The sequence below is a fragment of the Scleropages formosus genome, chromosome 2 (assembly GCF_900964775.1).
Source record: "Scleropages formosus chromosome 2, fSclFor1.1, whole genome shotgun sequence".
NCBI lineage: Eukaryota > Metazoa > Chordata > Actinopteri > Osteoglossiformes > Osteoglossidae > Scleropages > Scleropages formosus.
Genome location: NC_041807.1, coordinates 11,337,717 through 11,357,302, shown reverse-complemented (window position 1 = coordinate 11,357,302; position 19,586 = coordinate 11,337,717). Strand labels below are relative to the sequence as shown.

Genomic DNA, 19,586 nt, shown 5'->3' with positions numbered 1-19,586 from the left:
ATTAATCATTTTCTGATCTATCTATCTATCTATCCTTTAAACTCAAGGCATCTCTTATTCCAAGTGTTTGTCCATACTGAAAAGATTTTAAGGCTCTTGAAAGATTTTTCATAATTTTTCTAAACAGTAGACAGACAGAGAGCTAGATACAGGGGGCACAGTGAGTAGCACTGCTGTCTCAGAGCACCTGGCTAATGTGAGAGGGTGTGGGTTTGATCCCAGCTGAGTGGATGTGGAGTTTGCATGTTCTCCCCATGTCTGTGTGGGTTTCCTCCCACAGTCCAAAGACATCCTGTTCAGGTTTGCCTATAGTGTGTAATGCATAGAGAGAAAGTGTGTCTCACTTATGTATGAGTGACCCCTTGTAAGTAGTGCACAGTACTAGTATTATAAGTCACCTTGGTGAATAAGGTATGGGCTGGTAACACTTCAGAGTTTAGTGGAAGTTGCTTTGGAGAAAAGTGTCTGCTAAATGAATAAATGTAAATACAGTAGCTGGCTAGACAGACCTTTATTAACTTTGAGGAAATTGCATAAAGGTACATCAGCACACACTGTAAGAGAAGAAGGCAGCAATAGAGACATTTGCCTCAATAATAGGTGGCTAAATATCACATTAAGGTAAGTATATAAGAACAAATAATTAAATGAGGTAAAGAAAAAAAAAAGAAAAAAGTGACTTTGCTGTACGTACTTCCAAAACAATTATGGCCAGTTCTATATAAAAAGCCCCTTTTACAGAAAACCTTTTTAATATTAAATTTGGCTACAACTGAACATTGAACAAAGACGTGTGTTGTTCTGGAAATAATCTGATTTGATTTTTTAAATTTGATTGATAAATATCTACTTGTATACATGAGTGAAAATACAGCATCACGAAGCACTTAAATTATGTATTTATTTTATTATTCTACGTATGCATTGCAGTGGAATTACAAGACAACGGATTATACAAAACAAACAAACAAAAAAAAAAACAGCTGTATAAATGGGTAAAGATAAGCTTGTAATAATTGTGACCTTAACATGATGCTGTCTACAATAAACACACATAGAAAAAGAAACAAAAGAAAAATTACTTTTAAGTAAATTTCACTTTGAAACAAATAAAAATTTGTTTTTATTAAGAGTTTCATTTCCTTTCACTCTTCTATAGCTGCCTACGTTTGATAGTTAAGTATTCTAGTCATGTGTTTGTATGTATCATGCTGTTATAGTGTTGTACTGTCCTGCAGTTTTACTCGTGATCAATAAGTCTTTAATGATTATGCGCACTACAGCAGGCGTGAAATGTGAAACCAAGCAGGAAGCTTCAAATTACAACGCAACACCACTAACCACTACGCCACCTATTGCAATTTACCGGAATTACGCGACTCATTAGCACTAGAAGCAGAACGGATTAATTTTCCATCTCACCTCATGAGAGAACAGGATTGTCCGTGTTTACCATTCATTCATTCATTCATTCATTCGCTCACTTAGTGCAAGGAGTGGCGCGATGGCGCGGCATATATTTGGCCCGGTCCTGCTCTCTAGCGGGTCTGGGGTTCGAGTCCTGCTTGGGGTGCCCTGCGTGTCCCCCGCGCTGCCGGGCTAGGCCCCGGCTCACCACGACCCCCGTTGGGACAAGCGGTTTCAGCCAGTGTGTGTGTGTGTGTGTGTGTGTGTGTGTGTGTGTGTGTGTGTTAGTTACACTGAGATTTAATTACAACCGGCTCTGATCTCAGAACGCCGACCTCTTGATCGTCACCTTGTCTGTGACGTAATTGCCGCGACACGCACTCTCGCTCTTTGGGGGTGTGGCCAAGAGTTTGCTCTCCTCTGATTGGCTACCGACGGCAATGGCGCCTTATTGTTACTGTGCGTTTGAGTGTGAGGGTAGTGTCTCCAACTTCTTTTCTTAAGAGCGGTAGTTGGTGGGTTCTGTGCAGCGGTTTGTGACCCTTTCCTCAGACAGAAGTGTGTTTTCTTCTCGTTTAAGAGCGACAGAAGCATGAGCGGCGGTGTGTACGGAGGAGGTAAGTGAGTTGGGTCACAGGAGTGTCCCGTCCCAGAACAACACGAAGAACAACGAACATGATAATAATGTCGCGAGTCGGGAGACCAGTACTTCAACTTGTTTTATTTATAATTTATCTCTCTGTAAAAGTGTCTTCATACCTGTTTTATTCTTTATACAGAGTTTATAACCACTCGTTAAGTGATTTACAGTAGGGTAGACTCGACTCTTGCCTGGTTTGGCAATTTTTGGTCCGTCGCGCACGACACGTCACGTCACGACACGGTCAATTTCTGATGCGAGGAAAAACAAATCTAGAAAATTACACAGAAAAAATACAACTTACTTGTTAAACTCCTCTAATTAGCTGCAGTACTCTTTCAAATGACTCGTGTCGTGCTTCTTGCTGTAGTTAAAATGCAATAGGTGGCGTGTTGGCTCCGGACGGTACGTATTGGTTCGAATCCCACTCCTACTGCGACCCTGTCAGCCTCCTTCCCTTGTACTGACAGTAACGGTACCCCTCAAGATAAATGATCGTAAGCAGCTGTAGACTAGAAACTTTACACATTTTCTTACACAGAAGTAATAATGTAACAAAGGTAATGCTTACTAGACAGAGCTTGCAGTTTTGCTCCTGTACAAGTCTGAGTAAATCTGGATTTACTGGAGCCTATAGTTTCTTCTCAAAGGATGGCCAGCAGGTGGAGTAATGGTTAGAGCTACTGCGTTGCATTGAAAGGACCCGGGTTTGAATCCCACCTCCTGCTGTAATAGCTTGAAGCAAGGCACTTAACCTGAATCACTCCCGCTAAAATTGCCTAGCGATAGAATTTGGTAAATCCATGCCCAAAACTTAAAGTTGTAAGTTGCTTTGGAGAAAAGTGTCATCTAAATAAATAAATGTGAAATAACAGGCAAGATGAGGACAGAATTTGTAGTGTATGATGAACTGAACATCACAAACTTCTGAATGTGGACATGGCAATAGTTACTCTCTCCATGAATCTACTTTAAATAAGTTTCTAGATAGGGTTGAAACAAACTAAATGATGGTGAGGATAGAGGAACCACACTTGGCCATGTTTGCACTGGAAGTGTGCTCAGTCACTTTTACCACTAAGTAACAGTGAATAAAAGCAGGGTCATAAATACAAGTATGTTTTGTTTAAAAACCTCAGATTTGACAAATCAAACTATAATTCAGAAAAATGCTCTGTAACACCTCAATCTAACAGCAGATATGAGCTGTAAACCCTGTGGAAGCGAGTTGAATGATAGTGGTCTCACTCGCCTGTTCTGTTTCCATTTACATTTCACTGCCAACTAGGTGCTGCACACAGCAATTTTAAAGACTTATAACAGTCTGACTACTATTATTTATCATTATTGTTACTGTTATTGTTTATTTGCATTACTCATTATCATTGTTATTGTTTTGTTTGTGCAGTGTTTCTATTGTTTTTGTTCATAGTCTGTGGAGAAGCATCCCACCGGAATTTTATGATACTTGTACACAGTGCCTGTACCTATGATAATAAACTTGGAGCTTGAAATTTTTGAAGATACATTTGTAACACAAGGAGTTAGTGTAGTGTGATTGAGGTTAAAATCAGAAACAGGTTTGCAAAAACTCTAACCTCATGGTGCTTTCCTTGGTTTTGTTCTAGATGAGGTCGGAGCCGTTGTCTTTGATATTGGGTCGTACTCAGTGAGGGCAGGTTACGCCGGAGAGGACTGCCCCAAGGTAAGTCAGTTTCTCATTTTGCAGTGCTACTGTTGTTGAAGAAGCAGACCTTTCAAGCAGCTGGGGATTCTTTGACTCTGCAACTCCATTAGCATGTCAGTGGTACTTTTGTGCGCTTCAGACTCAAGCTAATCGTTACTTTAGTTTTTTCCATGACTAAATTTCAACTAAAGATACTGAGTAGAATAACTGAAGAGAAGATGCCATGTAGGAGCTCGATGTTTAAAAAAAACCCCTTGTCTCACACAGGCAGACTTCCCCACTGTGATTGGAGTGACTCTGGACAGGGAGGATGGCAGCACCCCGATGCAGACAGATGTGGACAAGAGGAATCGCAGCAATGCCACCTATTACATTGACACCAACCAGCTCAGGGTGCCACGCGAAAGCATGGAGGTCCTCTCTCCTCTAAAAAATGGCATGAGTGAGTACCCTTCTAACTAGTGCTGTTTCCCTAGGTCACAGGTGATTACCCGTGGTCCTTGAGAGCTGAGGTATGCATTGGTTTTTTTCCTAAGCATTACATCTTCATTGCTTTATTGAATAATTTTTCTTTTCACAGAAAGAGATGACATGTGATGCTGTAGTTGGAAAGTGATTTCTCAAAAACCTCTCGGACCAGGGTTTGCCATCACTGCCCTAAGCGATCCAATGGTTGTTACTACTATTAAATAAACCCTTTCACTTGTACATTGTAACACACCTTGTAATCACAGTGGTGGCATGGTGGCACAGCGAGTAGTGCTGCTGTCTTACAGCACCTGGGTGGTGAGAGAGGGTGTGAGTTTGATCCCTGCTTGCTCTGTGTGGAGTTTGCGTGTCATTCCCATGTCTGCGTGGGTTTCCTCCCCCAGTCCAAAGATATGCTGTTCATGTTCACTCATGGTGTGTGAGTGACACAGAGTGTGTGTTCCACTGGTGAATGGATGAGTTACACTACTCACAATGGGTATCTAGCAGTGTAAGTCACCTTGGTGAATAAGGTGTTATCAGCCCACACACTACACAGTTCATTTGAAGTTGCTTTGGAGATAAGCATCTGCTAAATAAATGTAAATGATCAGGACACAATTAGTCAGCAATAGGCTTGGGCCAAAAAATCAAAGGTTTTGCATTAAAATATTTATTAATATTTAGTTAACCTGTTATTGTTAATTATGTTGGGTGCTTCCACACAGCTGTCTTAAGTTATATAGACTGGAAAATGTCTATTAATGTCAATTCTGGTTTTTGTAGTACTGCATGTGTTCTGTAGTATGTGCTTAATGTTAGCATTACATTTTTGTAAAAGAAATGCTATTAATTTTATGTTTATGCCTTTAGCAGACGCTTTTCTCCAGAGCAACGTACATCTGAGAACAATACAAAAAGTGCATTACATCAACAGAAGGAGATATTTGTATGCAGACACTTGATACTAGAGTACAGTTGGTCACATTCTACCATATAAACCAGCCTACATCACGTGAGTAGTTGCATGAAGGCTTTTAAAAATTATTAAACAGAAAACATAGTACATGTTTCTGAAGCACATAGGAGATCGGGGAGAAGTGAGTCTGAAAGAGATGTTTGGGCCAGGAAGATTGTAACTCCAGCATCACTTTCACACTTGCTTGTCATATTAAGCTTTCATCTTTCCACACATTGATCAATTTAGCTGTGGGTTGTCTTCTGTAACAAAAAAATTAACATAGATATAGCAAGTAAAAATTCTTTGTAAAGCTTTTCATTTTTGGCTTCTAGCTACATTAAAAGTAAATCTAACTGGAAACTACAGAAAATAAAAATGTCATCTCCACAAACTCGAATTCAGTGTTCATTGCTGGCAGTCTCATCCTGTAAGCATTTGCAACATTCCTCATCTTGCCACGTTAAACATTTTTATTTTCACTCTCGTCTCCAAGGTAACAGTGGCACGGTGGCACAGCGAGTAGCGCTGCTGTCTTACATCTCCTGGGTAGTGTGAGAGGACGTGGGTTTGATCCCTGCTCAATCTGTGTGGAGTTTGCATGTTCTCCCTGTGTCTGGGTGGGTTTCCTCCCACAGTCTGAAGACATGCTGTTCAGGTTCACCCATAGTGTGTGAGTGACAGAGAGAGTGTGTTCCACTGATGTATGGATGGGTGGCTTTCTGTAAGGTAGTGTATCTAGCAGTGTAAGTCACCTTGGTGAATAAGGTGTGTGTGTGTGGTCTGAGACCATAGAGTTCACTAGAAGTTGCTTTGGAAAAAAGCATCTGAGAAGTAAATGTGAAAATGTAACATCGTGTCTCTCCTTTCAGGTGCTGCTCGAATTGCTGGCACTCATGAACAGCAGTCTCTCAAACTGTAAATGCAGTGTATTTAACACTTGTATTGTTTTTGGCTGTGCTTTACTGCCATCGATCAGCTTGGCTGTTAAACACAAGTTACCTTTGCCCATTTTTTAGAAAAAAGTGACAAATGCAATTAAACATTCTTCAGTTCATTTATTTTTATTTAGAATTCTTAACCATTTGTAGCTTGAAGTTTAGAGAAGCTTCCCAAAGGCAGAGAAGAAACATGTGCAGAATAAGGTTGACGGGGAGCAGCAGAGCTCTTTAGATGAGTTCTGGAGCTGGTAAATACCTCTGGTCCTGCAGACAGTGCTGTTCTGGAGTGAACTAGCTCTTCTTCATATACCTGTTAAGTGCTCCTTTCTCCTCCTGTTCTTCCTGAAGTTGAGGACTGGGACAGCTTCCAGGCCATTTTAGATCACACCTACAAGATGCATTTCAAAACGGAGCCTAGCCTTCACCCGATGCTCATGTCAGAGGCCGCGGTGAGTGTGAGAAACTTTTCATTACAGGAGCTGGACGTGTTGTGGGTATTTCAAATTCAGCCACAGATCTGTGTGTATGGAGTCCCCCCCCCCCCATACCACTTATAGAGCAGTATAATTTTTACTGTATCAGTTTTGGGTGAGTACCTTGCACAAAGATGTTAGTGCAGGAAGTGGGATTCAAACCCAGATCCTTCAAGGAATGCATTAACTGTTTTCTATGTAATTGTGTTCTTTTAATATTTGGTTAAGTGCGATCAGGAAATGAGCTGCTCTGTGTTCCCAGCTCTTCTGCAGCAGTTCCCAGCGATGTAGGACACTTGTGGGTTGCCTTGCTTTCACTCTTCTGTCCACTTTGTCCCATATTAATGTTGCCCAGGATCCTCAGCTGTGCTCGGACTTGGTTTTCACTCATATTGCAACACACTGTGTGAGATTAACTGTGGGTCCTCTTTAAAGATTGTGTCCTTGTGTGCAGTGGAACACTCGTGCAAAGCGGGAGAAGCTGACAGAGCTCATGTTTGAACATTACAACATCCCAGCATTCTTCCTCTGCAAGAGTGCTGTCCTGTCCTCGTATCCTTCCCCTCACTCAAAACTGGTCTGACCTTCTGCTACTAGGACATCATTTGACATCATACCAAAGGGGTACAGTACTGATCAGACATTTAATTGTTAAACAGTTGAGTAACTCAGCCATGATGCTGCTGAACTCCTGTTTCAATCTACATTAATTTGTTTACTTAAGTAACTTCTCCAAAGTAACATATAATGTTAAGCTATTTACAATGCTTTTCTCATTTATACAACTGGGTCATTCTTACCCTGAACTGATACAGTAATAACCTTGTGCAAGAGTACTACAGCAGGAAGTTGGATATGAACCTGGGTTCTTCTAGTGGAAGGCAGCCGCTCTAACTACTACACCACATGCTGGTATTAATGATGAGTTGTAACCTTTCTGCTGTTTATATCAGAAGGTAGTTTGCTTTTTTTCAATGAACTTTGGTTTCCGCCCTTAACTCTGTGTCAGCTTTGCTAATGGCCGATCCACAGGTCTGGTGTTAGACAGTGGTGCCACACACACTACAGCCATCCCAGTGCATGATGGGTACGTCCTCCAGCAAGGTACATCACCCCTGTCTGCCCTGTTTCCAGAACAGTGATCAAGGCCCCCATGTACAGTGTTACTGATCATATTTCATTTATAGGGGGGGAAAAAGGTACATTTCATTTATAAAGAAAATGTCCACTGAATTCTTTTATTTATTTATTTTTTGCCCAAGACACTGTTAGCTGTATGTTTGTTCATGGTGCAACATAATCCCATTAGTCATGTCCTCCTAGATGTAGGCACTTGTCTCAGTTGCGCTGACTGCATATCTCTCCATCCTCCAGGCATCGTCAAGTCACCCCTGGCTGGGGACTTCATGGCTATGCAGTGCAGGGAGCTCTTCCAAGAGCTTGGTGTGGAAATAATCCCACCCTACATGATAGCCTCAAAGGTGAGAGCTGAGGAACCGCAGAGAGAGCATTTGTCACTCTGCAGTGGCCTCCTTGTGTTGGTACTTTTGGGTTTTTCCATAATAATAGGTGTCAGGGTGGAAGTGTACACTAGACCCTTCATGTTTATGAGAGCTCTCGGAATAGCTCGCTGTAACTCTGTAGACCCAGTAACACTTACCATCTATAGAATAACAAATTAACTGAATTTGGCATTGTGTAATTTAGAGCAGAAGGGGAAAAAACTTTAAAATGCAATTGAATAAACAGAAAATGTATTGTTTATTCCAAATGTAGACTGGAAAAAAAAAAAATTCTAACCGAGTGCTGACCCGGCTATAAAAAATATTTTATTAAAATCTCAGAACAAACTGCAAAAAAGTAAAATGATATTAAAATATGTGAAGATGAAGTGTTGTGTAGTGAATAAAGTTTGGCCCATATTTACGCTTAAGTAGTTAACGGTTTTGGTTTCTCATTCATTCAGCTGACATTTTTCTCAAACGACTTACAATAAGTTCAGTTCAAGACAACATAATGTTCATAGGACTTGTAACAACAGGTGAATATTACTGGGACATATAGGATACACAGGTACAATTTATTTTTATCTTACAAACCTTGTTTTTCAAGATTTAAAAGTAATAAATGGTAATTGATATAGCAGTGTTTCCTTATATACAGTAAAAATGTTTAAAGCTTTAACTCAGCTGACTTTCTCAAGTGACTTAGTGATTTACCAATTTATATATCTGGATAATTTTTACTGGAGCAATTTAGGGTAAGTGCCTTGATCAAAGGTAGGATTTGAACCTGGGTCCTTCTAAACCATCTAACCTCCAAAACCTGTCTTACAGTATGTTTATAATGTAAATAAAGTCTTCATGCATTCTGCCGTGTTGTATTTCTGTAGGATGCAGTACGTGAAGGTGCCCCAGCTAGCTGGAAGAAGAAGGAAAATCTTCCGCAAGTCACCCGCACGTGGCATAACTACATGTGTAATGTAAGGCAGGCGCCGAGGAGGAATTAAACTTTTAAATGATCAGATCAAAACTTTTTAGTGTTTGAGTTTCTGTGCTACACAGTATGGATGGCATTGTTTAATTTAGTATTATTGGTATGATGTTTGAAATGGTATTTGGTGGTATTAATTTTTAATGATTTTCTTATTCAGACTGTGATCCATGATTTCCAAGCCTCAGTCCTGCAGGTGTCTGATTCACCATATGATGAACAGTAAGCCCTGTTTTACTCATATTTTTGTCAGCTAATTTCAAAGAAGTGCACTTCAATTGTACACTATTTGCTTAGCTTACAAATGCAGCTGCGACTCTGGGCACTAAGTCATAATTGGTAAAAGCTTAATAGCACAGATGTGCCTCGATGTATTTGCTGGTTAGGGTCTAAAAATCTGGAATCTGCAGTAATAAGTAAAAACTTGATGTTGCATTAAGATGAAAAGTAATTCAAAATTATTAAAAGTATGAAAGAATTAGTTGTCCAATTAACCCCCGTAAACATTTGCCACATGGTTTATTTTCTTACTGATCAATGATGCAAATACCAGGCCACAGTGATAAAACACTATACTGTAGAAAAGAGCTAAACTAAGGTTCTCTTGCAGTCTTGTTCTATTTTAATGTGTTTTACTGTCATGTATATGCCAAAGAGGTAAATGCAGATAAAGATAAACAGGAAAATGTTCATGTCATATCATCATAATTTGACAGTGTATGAGGAAGTACTGTTTAGTGGGCATTTTGTGAGAATTAGGGGTAAATAAAACGAAGGACTGCACAAAAGCAGCAGTATTTGTTGTCTCCTGCAGAGTTGCAGCCCAGATGCCCACAGTCCATTATGAGCTGCCCAATGGCTACAACTGTGACTTTGGGCCTGAGAGGCTCAAAATCCCAGAGGGGCTGTTTGACCCCTCCAATGCCAGGGTGAGAGACCCAAATTCTCCTAAACAGTCTGGTACACGGTCGTCTCGGTTGAAATCATGAAGCCGATCTCACCATTGCCCGCTGCCTGTCTGCAGGGTCTGTCCGGGAACACTATGCTGGGGGTGGGCCATGTGCTGACCACCAGCGTGGGCATGTGCGACATCGACATCCGTCCTGTGAGTATTCATGGCAGGGAAATAATTGTCACAGCTACAAAAGTAGCCCCCCCCCGCATCTTAATAGCTATGCCATTTTAATTTGGACGTGTCAGACCTGCTACTGGAATGTCCTTATCATTGCACAATTAGTCTAAATTTGATAATTCTGTATTCATATTGTCTCTGTTATTACTTCACTTGTGCTTTTAACCAAAGAAACATTTTTACAAATATAGCAGTTCAGGGGATGAACTTACAGAAGGTTACTACAGCAACACTGGAATCTATACAACACTCACCAATGTGCCACCTTTTGTAACTAGAGTTGGACTGCTCCTTCAAAGCACATTGGTAAATTACACTGTCACTTTAAGCATTCTCATGTTCTGAGTTTTCTGGCTGTCTACTGTTATTTATCATCATTGTTACCATTATTTGTTATTGTTTTTGTTCACAGTCTGTGGAGAAGCATTCAAGAAGAATTTCATGATACTTGTACCTATGACAATAAACTTAACTTGAATCTTTTAAACGAACAACCCTTCTGGTATCTCCAGGGTCTCTATGGTAGCGTTGTGGTCACAGGTGGGAACACGTTGATCCAGGGGTTCACAGACCGGCTCAACCGAGAATTGTCCCAGAAAACTCCTCCAGTAAGTGATTTACCTCATTGGAGATTTATCATCTCTAAAGATATTACAACTGGGTGGACTTCTTTATGTTGGAAAGTACGAATCTCATGCTGCATTGAAGTCGGTTTATATAAAATGTGATAATTTTAACAGATCATGGGTCTGTACAGATATAATTCAGTGATGACAGCTGAGGATGCTTATTTAAAAGAGCTGCTCAACAGAACTACCCTTGGAGTTTTCCACCTTGTGTTTTCCATTTTCAGAGCATGCGCCTGAAGCTGATAGCCAACAACACCACGGTGGAGCGTAGGTTCAGCGCCTGGATAGGGGGTTCCATCCTTGCATCTCTGGTAAGCTCACAGTGGTGTTCAATGAAGTCAACAGGTTCTGCTTGCAGAGCTTTGTATTCCATCTACATAGATTAATTTCACGGTATGTGAATTTATGAAGCAATATATTTTTACTAACAGTCCAGGCTCAGGCCTAGTTTCGAAGGCACAACAGCAGGGCCAGTCCTGGGACTTCGACCATTAACGTTCTATGGACTTCTGCTCCCCCTACATCCTTAGGATAGGTTAAATTGTAGGAGTACAGCCCATTCCCGTAAATTTCAAAGGTAATTTGTTCCTGAAAAACCCTTTGTCAGGTGAAGTGTCATAACTCAGATATAATTACTTTGTTAATGGTGGACATTTCTATCCATTCCTGTGCCCCAAAATTGGTACCACTTTATGAAAATATCACCAAATCACATTAACCTTAACATTGTAAGTCACTTTGGAGAAAAGCATTAGTTAAATGAATAAATGTAAATAATGTAAAATGGACACAGTTACTTCATAATTACCATGAGTTATCAGAGCACAACATAAGGCAGTTTCATTACTCTAACACTGTATGGCTGTCTATTTGTGCTCATTGTACTCTTTATTGCGTACTGTACAGTAAACAACCTGTCTACATGTGGTGTTTGTTTAACCTTTAATGCAAAAAAAAAAAAAAAAAAAACAGAAAAGTAAAGACAACAGTAATCACTGAAAAAGTGGACATGGGTTCAGTCTCTGCTCTTGTGCAGGGTTTCCTCTCGCAGTTCAAAGGTGTTGTCACACTGCTGTACTGTACAGATGGGTGAATGTAGGTTTAGTGTATCTGACACTAAGTCACCTTGGATAAAGGTGTCTGTTAAATACTAGCTGAAGACCACTGTAAGTCACTTTTGAGAAAGTACTCAATCATGAGTCACTGCTAAATGAGTAAATGCCTTGTGCCACTCAGCTGGCATGATGTGCGTAAAATCCGAACTCAGTTCTTGCACGTGAGAATAAATGCTCGTAAGCTGAAGTCTGGGTATTAAATGACTCCTCATGAAATTAATTCTTATAAGTCGAAATGGTATGTTTGACAAATACATTGTTATTACTGTGACTTTTTTGCAGGGAACCTTCCAGCAAATGTGGATTTCCAAGCAGGAATACGAGGAGGGTGGGAAGCAGTGTGTGGACAGGAAGTGCCCTTGATTGACTAACACCTTGATGCCTTTACTGCGTGCAGTATCTCAGGAACACCTATAATACAGTTAGCAGTTTACACAGGCATTTTTGAGGCATAAAGATGAAGACTGGTTTTTGTGACTAATCCAGGTCTTTTGTATGAATGCATTAAATACCATGTATTGCAGACCTGCTGTTAAAAGACCTTTTCCTACTCGGACGAGTGGATGTTAACATTTAAGTTTTGCTTGTTGTACAGCTCTATTTGTAATTCTATTTTGAAAAGTGACTACTGACAGAATTTATATAAAACTTAAGTATAAACACATTTTATCAGATGGGGAAATATCACCTGCACAGGAAATATGGAAGTGGTATGGTTTGGAATCTCAAATATGATCTTATTTCCAGACAACATGCACTGTATATCTCATTGTTTTGATAGAACATATTTACTGCCTTTATCTGGAAATTATGCATTTTCACAGTCATATACCACTTTAAGATAGTAACTACAGAACTCTTTGAAGTTATAAAAGCTCATGTTAACATCTTTTAGGGATATAGCTTTTCAAAATGCATTAATGTAAAGCCTTTGAGCCTACAAAATTTGAAAGTCACTGAAGTTTGAGACTTTTTACAACCTAAAATCTCTAACATTTTACTTTACATTATGCAGACTGTTACAGCAACACAACCTCGAAGTTCTTAAGGCAGAGTTTCAGGCATCCTTTGGAATTAGTTTGTTTTAGCCTTGGCTGCCATGTTTGGAAACCTCTCCATCAATTTTTTCTGCCTTCTTGCTTCTGCCAGTCGTTGACGTCGTTTTTGACGCATATGTTGCTCTATGCGAAGCCTGAAATAGAGAGATACTTAAAGCTCCTAGAATTACCATTACATACTGTGCTTTAAAAATACTGCAGAACAGTGGAAATTATGCTTGTGTTCAGGTTAGTTGCATAATTCACAACATTCATAACCTACCTGATATATGGATTAACAAAATATGGTGTGTAAAATCGCTTTCTCTTGTATCTCTTGTTAAGATACCAAGGGATAGAATACTCCTTAAATCTATACCTGCAAAACACAAAGATTTTTATTCATTTAAATAGAGTAAAAACAAAACTCTCTAGATTTTAAAAGAATTGAAGCAGATGGAAACCACACAAGTCAACATGAGCATAAATGATCCGGTCTACTGTAGTGTCTCAATGGAAAAAGGACGGTACAGAGATGCACAAGTCTGTTCAAGGTGCAGGAAGAAAAAGTTACCACCCAGCGCACATGTTTAAGTTCCCTTTAACAAGGCAAATTACAACACTTAATTTGATGTGATACAATATATTCTAAATAAAGCTGTATGTTTACCAAACACAAATCACTGGGGACATCAGGTAGTGAGTGTTGCTGTCACCATAAAACAGATGCCATCGAATGGAATTTTAAGGCAATAACTACACAACCGAGGCCCATTTATGTTATCCATTACCGTGCTGACCATCTAAGTTGCCAGGAGACCGACACTGCACCAATGCTATGCTGAGACATACCAGTAGGTCCTTCCAAAGATGTCTCTCCTCCAAGCCCCGGGCCGCGCTCTCTCCTGGCCTGTCTGCAGCAGCCGGAGGGCGGTCTCCCTCTCCTGCACCACTGTGTTCAGCCTCTTCACAGACCGGTCAACCTGTGAAAGTGGTCACACTCATGCTTTCCCTCACCATAAAACAATGAAACCGTAATTCCTGTGTGAAAGGCGACAGCTCACAAAGAGGAAAAATATCTGCATTCTTTTCTATTTTTTACTGAAAGTTTTCAGACAGCATTTCTTTAAACCCTAGAGCAGTACATCTCTCCATCAAACAGGGACAAAACCTGACAATCCTACTGCACTGAGGTGGTGTTTTTTTTACTGCAACATAGCAAGCAGTTTATTTTATACAGCAAGATAATTCAGATTAGCCCAGTTTTGTCAAACTGGTTACTGTTAAGATTGTACAAAACACACTATAACTGCTTATCCAAAGCAGGGCAGTGGCGGTTCTGAGCCTATCCTGGAGGTTAGGGGCTCCTGACTTTTGGTCCAAGACAACTGGAGCTTTTTCCCTGTTTGACAATCTTGTTTACAAAAGTGATCCAGTTAAGTAATATCTTATGAAATGCCCCCACAGGAGTTCAGCAGGGTGTTCCAGAAGCTTATAGCACTTGACAGCAGAAAGCACAATAGCTAGAGGTAAAGATAGCAGATTTGATTCATTTACATTTATTCACTTAGACGCTTTTCTCCAAAGCAACTTACAATGCATACTATGTAGTGTTACTAGCCCACACACACCCTATTCACCATGGTGACTTGCACTGCTAGAAACACTACTTACAATGGGTCACTCATCCATACATCACCTATTCCCATCTACTGATGTAGTACCTTTGATGAAGGTACTTAACATACATTACTCTGGTAAAAATTATCCAGTTGTATAAAGGGTAAATCAGTGGAAGTAGCTCAATGTTCTAAGTCACTTTGGAGAAAAGGGTCATCTAATTTAGTAAATGTACTCAGGCATAGGATGCTCCAGACTCACCTTCCTCAGGCGCTCTGGACTCGGCATCTGAACCCTTTGCCTCTTAGCCTCCTGCTCCACTGTCAGCAACATGTTTTTCTCTTTGAGAAGCACATACCTGAAACACGACACTGCATTTTAGGATCAAATTCTAAAATTCAGGCATTTGAAATTAAAAATGAAGCCATTTTCCCATGAAATCTGACACTAAAGTCCAGAATTTTGTCGGAATAAAACATTTCCCAAAATTAATTAGATCCACAAAAAAATGTAAAGGACTTTACCACAATTTGTGTAAATCTTCATTACTTTTATTCCGTAACTGCTTTGCAGTCCAAGGTGCACCTAAGGAAGAGGTATTAAGTAGTTAATGGAAATTACCCACCAAGCAGTTTCAACTAAAATGAGCTCTACTCGATGCACACGCTGCTGCACTGTGTCAGTCTCCTCGCTGGTCTCCTACTACAGCTAGGATCCACATGGAGATGCTAACCTGCAGTTCCCTGCATCATTTGCTGTGCTTGTCAGTCTCTAAACCCTTGTCTCTCCATACTGTTCCTCCTCTGGTGGCCTGCTCTCTGAGTCTCCTCTTCATTGTACATCATCATCTACAAAATCCGCCCCTACCTCAATGAGTCCCACCCAAATCCTTGTCTAGGATACAATATAGAAACTTCTTGCTGACAAGTCTTCCTGCATCTGTCTCATTCAAAACACAGCTGCCTAGCTAGTGTAAAATATTCCTGACTCCACACACGAACATACTATTTCTGTGCTCCACAGCACCTTTTTACTATCTTCTGTCAGCTCAGTGCTGTGGCTCGGTGAAGGGAGTGCAAATGGAATCAAGGGCAGCTCAACACTGGAAACACTGAGGAGATGGTGGTGGACTCAGGAAGTTCAAGGGCCCACTGTGTCCAGTGACCACTTATGGTGAGGAGGTGAAGACTATGGGGACACACAAGTACCTGGCAGTGCATTTGTACAACAGAGTATTAGCAACACAGACTGTTCAAGAAGGGCCAGAGCCACCTTTACTTTCAGAAGAGACTCAGGTCTTCTGGACTATATAAGTAAGTCACTGCTGCAGATGTTCTTCCAGTCTACTGAAGATAGTTCGGTCTTCCATACAGCTGTTTGCTGGGGCCCAAATCACATGATTGAGGAAATTAACTTGCAGTTCTGTACTTCATCTAAGACTGTGCCCATGTACTCTCACCAATGGATCTGCTCCCTGAAAAGTGATCAGGTCCTGCCCTCTCTGGTAGTCCCACTCACAAGAGGTCCAAAATCAAAAGCCCAAAGAGCCTTGATCCTGAGGCACCCTCTCTAGCTCAGAAGTCATGAATCCCTCTCAACATTCTAGAAGAGTTTCAAAACAACTCTCTCAGACCCACTTCTGACCTGATCCCCTAACTGCTCCATAAACTTTCACTCCATTATCTGTGAAAAGGTCTGCATATCAATTCAGTATACAGCTACTTGTAATGTAATCTGTGCTGGCAAAGACCGTGCTATTTGACAAACTGACTGTACTTCATTGTACATGAAGTGTGTCTCTCTCTCTCTGTCTTTGTGTTTATGAAAAGCACTTCTGTTAACCCTGAGTTGTTACTGAGTGTGTAGACAATTAATCTGGAAGTGTCCACAATTTCACACACACTGCACATATACAATACATGAATCAGTCAACCAGTATTGCATTAACTCAAATGCAATTAACAAAGAGGTGAGTCTTCATCGCACTATAGAAAAGCATCTACCACATAAATAAATGTAAATGAAAAGGCAGTAATTGAGAACAAGAACAAATTGCTCAGCCTCCATAGTTTAATTATTACAGCAGCACAGAACTTTCAGATTTTAGACATATCCACTTAAGTGCTCTATTAACCCAGTAAAATTTCTAGGGGGGTGGGCAGCCACTGGCATGTGGTTCCCCCCAGTTTCATAAGCACGTGCATGGCTGTTGGATTCTGGACATTTCCAACTTTATCTAGTTGTACACAATAAAAGGTTAATGGACATTATACAGGGATTCCTTACAGATACAGACATTCCTTGATCTGTTTACAGGTTAGGCTCAGTAAAAGTCCCAGATAAAGCTATATATCAAAACACTAACTTCTTTTAATATTTCTGTTAGTGTCACACTGGATTATACATAAACATACAGCAAGTTTATGTCCAATTATGTCCACTCCCCAACTCCTACTTAATGCTGACTGATTCATCCCATAAACATGACGTCATGATCTCAGTCACTCAAACAGCAGACACCAGCTGACTGTAAACACCACGGAGAGGAGTTGAATGACATCTATCTATAGCGCAGTGTCACACTTTCTGTGGAATTTACTGCCACCTAATGGCTGGGCGGGGAAACGCAGGTCGCTTTCTCTACGCAAAACACAAAAAAGAGAAGCAAAGGTAACGGGAAAGAAAGCAACTGTAACTCGAAAGCGGGGACGCCGTGTTCTCAAGCGCTGACAGCTTACCTGACTTGACCCTGGACTCCCCCCAGTTCTCGGGCAAGTCGAAGAACTCCATCAGGCCGTCCCTGCGTTGGGACGTGTGCAGCGGACGGCTGTGGACGGAGCGCCCAGCTACGGAAGTCACGCGAGCGGCGCACGCAGGGAGGCTGCAGGAGAGAACAGCACAAATCTGGAAAACTTGGTTGGCGCCGGCTCGACCTCGGCCGGGCTCTCTCTCTCAGTCTCAACCGTAACATACAAACAACGTCACGTGTATCTGCATGTACATTTTTTTACCTGAGCGCGTTGATTCTGAAGGAGAGTTTACCGCAGTGCTGAACCTGTGAGGCTGGGGATATCGCGAATGCCGACTGAAAGTGGCGGGAGAGAGACAGTACACGGAGCCCGTAGGTCGCCGCCATCTTGGATCTGTGAGGACTACCCAACATGCATCGCACTGTCCTCCGTCGTTCATTGAAAACTCGCGGCTTTCCTCAATGGACACGTGATACAACGAATGTGTACGCATTTTGGGCGGGAGATGAATAGTTCTCCAGTCTTCCCCAAATAAAAACGACAACTTGTTGCGGATTTGACGGTCTCACTGACAGTTCTCACTGTCCACGATGGTGACCCTGAGCGTAACTCTGTACAAGAATGTAAAACTGAAAGCCGTGGATTCAAAAAGAAATCCTCTCAGCAGTAGTATAATCACATCCATGGCCTATTTAAAATGAACCTTTTTTTCATTTTAAATGGATACCAGTCACAGTAATGATTTTCCTAACCCTAAAAAACTACAGTATCTCTACTCTATGACCTTCACACTGACACACAATGTTTCTAAAAGTATAAATCACTAGAGAAACTAAACTATGATATATTTGTGCACCGGCATTTATATAGCTTAATGGGTGGAACTGTTGGTAGCTTAGTGGTTAGTGGTACTGCCTTCCTTCCCAAAGGTTGCATGTTTGAATCTAACCACTGGCTGTAGTACCCTTGAGCAAGGTACTTACTTTAAATTGCTCCAGTAAAATTACCTATGTGTGTGTATATGAGCCAATAATTGTAGGTAAACTAGCACTGTCAGTTCCTTTGAAGCATCAGCTAAATTAATAAATATTGAGATATAAATATACTTTGGAGTGCTGATTCTCATAAAAAATGCTTTAATAACCTCATGTTGCAGCACCAACATCCCAAAGAAGTACCATGTGGACAAAATGGAGTAAGATCTAGGCAAAATATAAAAAACTCAGAAGTACTGTATCAGTATCTTACTTCATTGCTTGACATTGTGAGAGTGTTGATGTGTTTTTTTTTGGCTTAAGTTTCAGTGACTGTCATCTTAAAAATGTGCTGTTTTGTTGTGGGGAAGAAAGCTGTCTAGTTAATTGCATCATCCCAAAGAAAATATTTTCTTGTCCAAAGGTCAAAATCAGCCTGCAAGTAGTGCAAGAACTACAGAAACGCCTAAAACGTCAGCAAGACATGTTTATCTGTGTAGATATATACATTAATGGGGGGCGCGGTGGCGCAGTGGGTTGGACTGGGTCCTGCTCTTCAGTGGGTCTGGGGTTCGAGTCCCGCTTGGGGTGCCTTGTGATGGACTGGCGTCCCATCCTGGGTGTGTCCCCTCCCCCTCTGGCCTTACGCCTTGTGTTGCCGGGTAGGCTCCGGTTCCCCACGACCCCGTATGGGACGAGCGGTTCTGAAAATGTGTGTGTGTGTGTGTGTGTGTGTATATACATTATTTTTGTTAATCCGGTTTTCTTACCGCACAAGAACAGCTGACACTGGTTGCAGTACACAGTGTTATTTGGTGATATCTACTCCAGATGGATTTTGCGCATCATCTGCACAGTAGTAGTGTACATTCATTTCATCCGTAAACTCAGCATAAGATTTTGTAACGCTAATGCAAGTGAGAAAAGTATCTGTCCCAAACCAAATCCTGAGGAAATCCTTATTTACACAGTGACATTGATGAAAAGACACAGTTATTACAAGTATTAGTCATGTGGTCACAATAATTTTCTAAACAAGGGACAATGTACTTATGTGAAGTCCCACTCAGGCTGTGTGAGGAGAAGGGTATAAGCTATTGTGTAAAAACAGCAGTACAGTAGATCCAGCTGCACTGGAGCATTATATCATGAACGAAGCTTATTAATGCAGATTTATTGCAGTGATGAGGGTAAAAACCACGCAGAAATTTTGTAATATATTCTTGTAGCACAAACAATGCCGAAGACCACGGGTGCATTGC

At 40.9% G+C, this 19,586-nt stretch overlaps 2 protein-coding genes across 3 annotated transcripts; one reads left to right on the top strand and one right to left on the bottom strand.

Moving 5' to 3' along the window:
- The first annotated feature begins 1,838 nt into the window (after window positions 1-1,838).
- Window positions 1,839-12,694, top strand: actl6a (actin-like 6A). Of its 2 annotated transcripts, XM_018762927.1 has the most exons (14): window positions 1,839-2,024; window positions 3,676-3,752; window positions 4,002-4,176; window positions 6,450-6,550; window positions 7,029-7,126; window positions 7,584-7,678; window positions 7,949-8,055; window positions 8,967-9,056; window positions 9,228-9,289; window positions 9,882-9,996; window positions 10,092-10,172; window positions 10,712-10,807; window positions 11,053-11,139; window positions 12,226-12,694. In XM_018762927.1, the coding sequence occupies exons 1-14, from the start codon at window positions 2,000-2,002 to the stop codon at window positions 12,304-12,306; spliced, it is 1,290 nt and encodes a 429-aa protein (XP_018618443.1). In that variant the 5' UTR covers window positions 1,839-1,999; the 3' UTR covers window positions 12,307-12,694. The 2 variants fall into 2 exon arrangements, with proteins under 2 accessions (XP_018618443.1, XP_018618453.1); XM_018762937.1 differs by lacking the exons at window positions 1,839-2,024; window positions 3,676-3,752; window positions 4,002-4,176 and adding an exon at window positions 5,968-6,078.
- Window positions 12,695-12,763: 69 nt separating this feature from the next.
- mrpl47 (mitochondrial ribosomal protein L47) lies at window positions 12,764-17,763 on the bottom strand. The gene is made up of 7 exons (XM_018762949.2): window positions 17,612-17,763; window positions 17,339-17,481; window positions 15,125-15,185; window positions 14,862-14,958; window positions 13,833-13,963; window positions 13,264-13,359; window positions 12,764-13,135 (listed from the first exon to the last, which is right to left on the bottom strand). Exons 1-7 carry the CDS (start codon window positions 17,761-17,763, stop codon window positions 13,018-13,020), a joined length of 798 nt encoding a protein of 265 aa, XP_018618465.2. The 3' UTR covers window positions 12,764-13,017.
- Between the last annotated feature and the right edge of the window lie 1,823 nt (window positions 17,764-19,586).